The sequence below is a fragment of the Helianthus annuus genome, chromosome 10 (assembly GCF_002127325.2).
Source record: "Helianthus annuus cultivar XRQ/B chromosome 10, HanXRQr2.0-SUNRISE, whole genome shotgun sequence".
In the NCBI taxonomy this organism is placed as follows: domain Eukaryota; kingdom Viridiplantae; phylum Streptophyta; class Magnoliopsida; order Asterales; family Asteraceae; genus Helianthus; species Helianthus annuus.
This window is the reverse complement of record NC_035442.2, coordinates 136,245,281-136,253,318: the sequence shown is the minus strand read 5'-3', so window position 1 is coordinate 136,253,318 and position 8,038 is coordinate 136,245,281. Positions and strand designations below refer to the sequence as shown.

General features: G+C 36.8%; 1 protein-coding gene across 1 annotated transcript; it reads right to left on the bottom strand.

The window, feature by feature from the left end:
• Window positions 1-3,081: 3,081 nt before the first annotated feature.
• Window positions 3,082-5,006, bottom strand: LOC110885735 (probable 2-oxoglutarate-dependent dioxygenase AOP1). The gene is made up of 3 exons (XM_022133444.2): window positions 4,600-5,006; window positions 3,745-4,066; window positions 3,082-3,543 (listed from the first exon to the last, which is right to left on the bottom strand). The coding sequence occupies exons 1-3, from the start codon at window positions 4,971-4,973 to the stop codon at window positions 3,295-3,297; spliced, it is 945 nt and encodes a 314-aa protein (XP_021989136.1). The 5' UTR covers window positions 4,974-5,006; the 3' UTR covers window positions 3,082-3,294.
• Between the last annotated feature and the right edge of the window lie 3,032 nt (window positions 5,007-8,038).

The window sequence follows — 8,038 nt, the reverse complement described above, 5'->3', positions numbered from 1 at the left end:
TGGTGGTTGACCAGAATTTTGAGGTGGTGGCAGAAGGGTTTTGCCCAGACGTTAGTCGGAAGCTTCCTTCAAATTTCCTACTATCTATTTCTTTGTCGATATACTATCAGAAAATGGTCACTTAAAATCAGGGTTTTATTATGGTCGGTAATTTGTCAAAAAAAGGTTGAAATTTTAGATAAATTCTTTTTGTCAGAAATTTTGGTCAGAAATGTCCAGTTAGTTTTTCACTGATGTGGAACTTGTGTGTTGATGTAACACCCCGAAAATTTCCGTCCAACTATGCGACGACACATGTCCCGAATCTCCAATTAATCCCGGCTATGTAGATGGAGATGGACCCACATTAAATACGTTGACTGAAACGTGTCATGAATTCTCTGACTAATCCCAACCATGTGAAAGGAGAGGGACTAAAAATGCTAAAATGGAAAAAGAACCAACTATGTGAAAGGAGAGGGACTAAAAATGCTAAAATGGAAAAGGAATCAAAGTCCAAGGACTAAAAATATAAAAATCCCAAAACTTTGTTCCTGGAGGTCCTTTACGGACCGCAAGGCTTAACCCTTACAGTCCGCAAGGGAGTTTCAAAAATGTTGGGCGCTAGAGGTCCTTACAGACCGTAAGGCACCACTCTTACGGTTCGTAAGGAATGCCAGTGACAGAAAGATAGTACCTGGCCTACCTTGGCTGCCACGCTGCCACCTAGCTTCGGTTTATGCCACTTTAAACCTCCATCCTCCATGTGTTGTGATACTAATAAGCTCCTAAAGGCCCTTGGCAACACTTGTCATGATTTTGGAGCACTTTGATTAGTATAAATAGGTGTTCATGTTGAAGACTTCAAGCTTACATCTTTTTAATTCACTCTAATCACTCACTTGGACCAATCCCTGAAGTTTGGAGCTGCTCTCTAGTGTTCTTGAGTGTTCCTCTCCCTAGTAAGTCTTCTCCTTGTTCAATTTCATTTATTTTAGCTAGTAATCAACTAAAAGTCAAACAATTTGACTTTCTGTTTGACTTTCAGTTCTGACCAATATGGTTAAGTCAAAGTTCAATCCGAACTTTCCTACGTGATCGTAATAACGATAGCGTAATCCCTCTATGATCATACCCTCGGATTTGTCTTAGACCCGACCGACCTTCCGAACCCGCTTTTACGCGCATGACTAGTTATACGAACCTAGTTCGTATAATTTAGGCGTAACGGGTCTAATCACTTCAAAACTATTTCAAAATAGAATGTATGGTTATATAACCTTTATCCAATGAGTCATTGCACTCGAATAGGTATAAACCACATTCTATCCGGTCTACGCTTAATCTAGCGAAACTGAATCTATTCTTAAGTAACGGGTCATGTCTAAGAAACTAACCTCTGACCCCTATACATTCTAACTGAAAACTAATTCTGTTCATTTCGGACTATAGAACCCCCCAGATAATCGGACATGGGTCAATAATACTTTGACTTGCGACTTTTGCTAAATTAAAACCGTTATCGGTTGGAAGCTAGCAAGAGGTAAATACTCTTAACTTATTTTATTTTAAAACTTGGGGTATGGCAAATATGCCAATTGGAGTGGGTATTATATAAACGAGCCCTGTGATTGCTTATAAATATAAGAACTCGGTTTAATCCGTATTACTTGATAACTGTAACAATTGGGGGTTAATGATACCGTGTCCGGGCGTCCCGACTCATGAACTATTATGGCCATACTAAATAACGCACTGGGGTAGGCATACTGACTATAAGACGCGTTATTAAACTTGGTGTGTACCTTAATCATTATAGCACTGAAAATGTCCGGCACTGATTTCTTGTTCCCGATTGTATGACAAGTATTGTAAATCTGGTGACAAGATAAAATCTCAAGAAATATTAAATTATTACCTATGAGATTTCTCTATCTCTGAAACTCTTTTTGAAAACCTATTTTCAAAACGAGTCAGTTAATTGTATTTACCAGCAAAAGTTGACGTATTTTCAAAAGACTGAACTGCAGGTACAGAACCTTGATATTAGGTTGGGAATCCGGGTCGGCTATCATAAAGGCTATGGAATTTGCAACTCCTCAGCTTAAGTCCTATGATGTCTAAAGCTCTTTTTATTTTAATCCCGCCTGTGTGCTTGTACTGGAACGCTTATATAAATTTTTATATATATTCAAGCTTTTATTAAATGAATATTTATACTCAATACTTCCCTACATAATAATTGTGATACTGTTATCCAATCGTCGCGCTTAAACCCTATACCGGAAATTGGGATGTGACAGTTGACGTGGAATTTTTTTGATGATGTGGCAGCTGAGGTGGCTGCTGACTTGGCTTTTTTGACGTGGCAGGTGACGTGGCTTTTTGATGATGTGGCACTAGTTTGGTGACGTGCCAGCTAATGTTAGCAAATTGGGTTAGTGTTAGGTTAGTTTTGGAGTGATACTGGCCAATAAGTTGATAGTTGTGAGTGTTGTTGTGCAAATCAAAAGTTAAAAGTGATATTGACCGATTGATGAAAGTTGAGATTATATCCGTTGTATTATTAAGTAGAAAAGTGCAAACATTTTACAACACTATTAAATAAAAGATATGAATTGGTTTTACTGTTTAACCCGACTTATTTTGTCCCAACTTTTTTTTATCCTACCAATTTTTGCACCTCTCACAAAATTTTTTTGAATCCATCATTGGAGTTGAGCCCAATTTCCTTTCAACTGCTACAAATAGTTTAGCTTAGACTGGAGTAGAACTAGGAATGAGACTACATGGAATAAAGGGCAATAAACATAATGGCTATATATTGTTTCTGGAAGATGATCTTCAACCTTTGCTCTCCTTCCACTGCTACTTCTCCCCGTCGTAGTATCTGCCTTCATACCTTTTTATAGGCCATCTATTTTAAAGTAAAAAAGTGATAGATCCTTATAAAAGATGGTTGCGGCACAACGTGTTGCTTGTATACCGCCACTATTATGTAATTTCCTAAGGGTGTTATAAATGTATGTAAGTTGATTTCATGATTAAAAAAAGATTGATATATACACTTTAGAATACCATCCGTACGTCCAACCAATCTTATATGTTATAAATTTAAATAAACTTTTTGATTAATTAACAAGATTGTATTCCAGCCAATAGAGAATGGCATCTTGCCATTCTTTTCATAATTACAGAAGTAAAATAACTCTAGGACCTTGACGACACAGTAACAAACACATACGAGACACTTGAATTGAAGAGCATACAACAAGGGAAAAGCAACAGAAAAACAAGTGATCTGATGTAGGATTTTTAGACACCACAATAAGTCTTGAGAGCAGACTGGGCTCGTTGACCAGCCTCAGTGTAGTAAAACTGAAGGAACTCAACATGATCAAACGGCTTGAAGATTAATGGGTGTTCTTCATCCACAACCTCCGGTGGGGCTTTAACCACATACCCAGCTTTCGGTATTGAAAACAATCCAAGAGAATACCTTGCTTTGTCCCCACTCATCATCACCTGATGATACGGCGAATGCAATCGCCCATTCGTCCATGCCTACAGATGCAAATTAACTTCCAAAGATTAGTAACAATATACCCAAATACTTGTTCTTCATTTCTGACCTAGTGCACGAGACTCCTGCATACACAGTTCAAGGGGCCAACTTGGGCATGATGTATGCATCATTACCGTTTATATGAAACCTATAAATCCATTGGTAAAAGACAATTTTTTTGTGATATGAGTAAAACTTACATAGAGGGAATCACCAATCATGACAATGAAGGAATTAGGTGATGGTTGAACTTTGATCCAGTTTCCAGATTTGGTTTGCACCTCCAATCCATCAACTTGATTTTGATGTAAAATTGTGACTATGTTCTTGTCTGTATGAGAATTGAGTCCGAGTTTGGAGTCGTTTGTTTCGGGTCCTTTGTATTTCATGACCCGAAGTAAATAATTTGTTGAACCCATATGTTCGTCCATGTATTTCTCTAATCCCAAACTCTCCAAGATCATTATTCTCACCATTTGGTCCAGTTTCGATAGTTTCTCTGAGAACTCTTGTATAGGTTTGCTACAAAATAATGTGCAAGTAGAAGGACAAAACAATATGTAATGAATAATAATGCTTAGGGAAAATTTACCCATGTCCTTTATAGTTGCTCAAAAAGCTTTAGGCGTGGTTGAACCTCATTCGATAAAAAGATTGTTCTAAATCGGCCCATTTACAAGCGAGCCGGAGCCAGGTATGCTTGCTCGTTGGCTGGCTCGCTCGTTTGACTCATTTAAGTTAAAGCCAAGTTTTATTATATATAAATTATAAAAGAACATAATCCAAATTTTGGTATATAGATATAAACAATTCAATAGTTTGCAAAATCTTTATCATGTGTGTTTCAGAAATAATGTTTATCGTATTTATGCATATCAAGATGTGTTAAAATATATAAAGTTAGTTTTTTTATATAATTAAACAAGGTAGCTTGAGTCTTTTATGAGCTGAGCTCGAGCTCAACATTCCAGCTCACTAAAGATAAACGAGCCAAGCCAGACTCACCCTAGTTCGGCTCATTTCCGGCCATATTAGAATGCAACTAAAGAAGATACCTAAATTTGGGGTTGCCTTCCGGCCACAATATCTTGGTGAAGCTTTCAGCCTTATCAGGAATGGGTGCGTCGTCAATGCCCATGCTCTCGTACAGTGGCACCATCGGGTATTGACCGACGTACCCATGAAAGGGCTTCGTCGAACGGTTTTTGAGTTTGGTTTGCAAAGGAAGATCAAAAAGTTCCTGCAATGAATCAAACACAGACGTTTGGAGATCCGTTGGGATGTTGGCAAAGGTTGCTTCGAAGCAACCAAATTCTTCAAGGGCTCGGTGGACTTGTGTTTTCGTTGAATTCCAATCATCATTCTTTGTGTTTTGGTCTAAATTTGTGAAATCGATGAAAGGAAGTTTAAGTGGAGTTTCTGAACCCATAATTGTTAGGTTTAAACACTTGTGAGTTTACAAACCAACTTATATAGACAACTTAACTAATAGATGGTGAGTCCCTCAAATATTATATATTCAAACTTACAGTTACCAGGCGCTAATAATTCATCAATAAACTTTGCTTTTGATGTCATTTTTATTCAAGAATAATAATTTTATATGTCCTTATCAGTTACATCTAATTATATTGCAAATCGTTTGATCTTGATGTATTAAGAACATATATATTTATATGTTCAATGATTACATGTCCAGACGTGCCAAATTTGTTTCTACGTAACTAAAATAATGCCTAGCTCCCACATGCTTTGTCTTTATACAGTTATCGTATGTGTATTTATTTTGTAATCCATTGGGAATAGCCCAATGGTGTTGGTAAGTTAGATAAGGTCTAGAATAGTAGGAGGTCATGGGTTCAATCCCCATGGTGTGCAAATTTAGCTATTCAAAAAAAAAAAATTATTTTGTAATTTATGTAATCATTGGTTATTTAAGTGCATTTGATAAGCATAAAATATTACTTAGACCATGTGTAGTGGAAGGGGAAAATAATGCCTCCACCATGGGGCATTATTCGACATGTGGCAGTCCAGTCAGCATAGGGCGTTATTGCAAAATTGGCGTAGTGGGAATAATGCCCCTTTCAATCCTTAAACAAAAAAAAGAAAAAAACAAAGTGATTTCTCATTGGTGGGTCAATCCAAGTCAAACCTTCCACAAGTGCAACATGGCGTTTTAAATATAACGCTAATCAAAATTTTTTTCAAAAATAACCCCCCAAAACGCCTAGTGTAATGGGTGAGGGGTCGTTATTTTTCAATTTTTTTCAAAAATAATGCCCACTACGGGTGGTCTTAGCACTACAAAACTATTGTGGACGCAAATGATAGTTTGAAAATAAACAACAAACTAAATGAGTGTTGTACTTCTTAAAATACGTTATATAGTACATTTTATAACTTTATTGTATCTCCAATGCCCCGTCATCTAAGAGCATTCGCATCCAAGGAATTAAATTATGTGTGTGTTGTTTTTAAAATATAAAGAGTATAAAAAGTGGTTGTGACTGGATGAGAGAGAAAATGTTACTGTTCATCTGTATATTTGGAGGGGCACTGTTCACCCCCTATAATTTTTAATATATTTTGAAAATGGTTGTGAGTGGAGGAGAGAGAAAAAATAATGATAAAGGTATAAAAAATATTATTTAATTGAAAATGAGAGAGAAAATGTAGTGTTTTTTAGTGTAATTTAAGGTGAGAATATGATGGATTGGATGTGAATGCTCTAAAGATGTCATTTGATCTCCATTGGATATCTTGTAGAGCAGAGAGATCAGTACCCACTTATAGAAATTATTTGTAAAAAATAGAAAAGTAGTATATGTTTAATAGATATGTAGGATCCGCTCAACTATTTTAGAGGCTCAAAGCGAAGTAAGAATTCAAGGCCCTTTGTCAGCAAAGAATTTGATCCGTACTTTCGATTTCTATTTTACATGAAAATTATTAGTAAGGAGCTAATCAATACAAATAAAGTACAGATAATAAAGATTAACAAATGAATTTAAAAATTTAGCAATCAAAGCAATATGAGCAAAGTTTATAAATAAGAAAATCTAAGTAAATAAATAAATAAATTCATTGTTGATTTATAAGCCTTTGGCATAACATCTTTCTCTTAGAAATCAATTGGTGTTTTCATTCCTAATCTTTTCAGAAAGAGTTAATTACGGTTTTCGTTCCTATAGTTTGTCAAAAATCACTATTTCGGTCCATTAGTTTAAAAATTACGATTTTAGTTCCTGTGGTTTCACATTCGTAACCATTTCCGTCCACCTCGTAACTATTTCAGTCCCTGTACTTAACAGAATAATGGATTGAAATGGTTACGAAAGTGAAACCACAGGGACTGAAATGGTTATGAAAGTGAAATCACAGGGATTGAAATCACAATTTTTAAACTAATAGACTGAAATAGTGATAATAGACTGAAATAGTGATAATTGAAATAGTGATATTTCAGAAAATATCAAAACTCAAAACCCTATAAAGAATTTTAAGGCCTATTAAACATGGTGGCCCTAGGCTATGTTAAAATAACAAGTATTTTCTAGTTTAAATGTTTATGTTTTTTATATCCAGTTCTTTTTTTCCTTTTCCTATTCTTAATTTTCTCTTCTTTCTGTTTTGTGAGGTTCTCCTGCTGGGCCGCCTTTTGTCTTGCTGCAGTTGGGCTTGGAACAGCCGTTTGGGCTTGCCTTTGCTGCGTGGGCTTCGCTGTGTCTAGGGCATCAGCTTTGCCCTTTTTATTTGGGGTTGCGAGAGGTGCACAGGCATCATCAACAGCCTTATCTCTACAGGCTTATTGCTCTCATCAGAACTTTCGATTCTAGTTCTTTCTTTCAGCAGTCTTGTTCAAGTATTTAGAGATCTTGTTTTGGTCTCTGTTTGTAACGTATCATTACCTGACCTGGGCTGTTTATTTAAGCCGGTATTCTTGCCGGTTTCTGTTTTGTACTCTTGGATTCAATCACGCCGACTGGTGTCGTAATAAAATTTTGTGTGCTCTTGATATCTTGTTGTTGACATGGTATCAGAGCTCAAGGGGTGATCCTGGTACTCGTTCCGCTGCATACTAAGGTTCGGTCAACAAGGTGTGTTGATTGAACGGCTTGAGCTCTGCTGTGCTAGATCGGTCACAGATCTAGGGTTTCGCTTGGATCCGCTTCTGATTTGGGGCTTTCTTTGGTGTACTTGTCTACGGCCAGAGTCAAGACTCTGATTCGATTCACAAGGGAGCATCACTGGTTTTTTTTTTTTTTTTTATCTGCCTCATAGTCACGTAACCCTAAGTGAAGGTTACGGCTGTGAGTTCTATTCGGAGAACCCTAACTTGGGAACCAATCTCGGTGAGATCTTTCTTGTTTTTTTCGGTTTTTCTTTAGGGCTTCTGCATTAAGACTTGCGCTGGCACCTATTGAGTGACGAACCAGCGATCTGGAACACTGGTGCAGATCAGCCATTTGGTGTTATCTCTGTTTTTTGTGT

Bases quoted from the DNA above. Each gene is read 5' to 3' on its own strand.
- LOC110885735 (XM_022133444.2), bottom strand. From the start codon at position 4,973: ATGGGTTCAGAAACTCCACTTAAACTTCCTTTCATCGATTTCACAAAT. The intron at 4,067-4,599 runs GTATCTTCTTTA...ATTATTTTGTAG, and splicing joins GAAGGCAACCCCAAATTTAG to CAAACCTATACAAGAGTTCT. The intron at 3,544-3,744 runs GTAAGTTTTACT...TTGCATCTGTAG, and splicing joins TGATTGGTGATTCCCTCTAT to GCATGGACGAATGGGCGATT.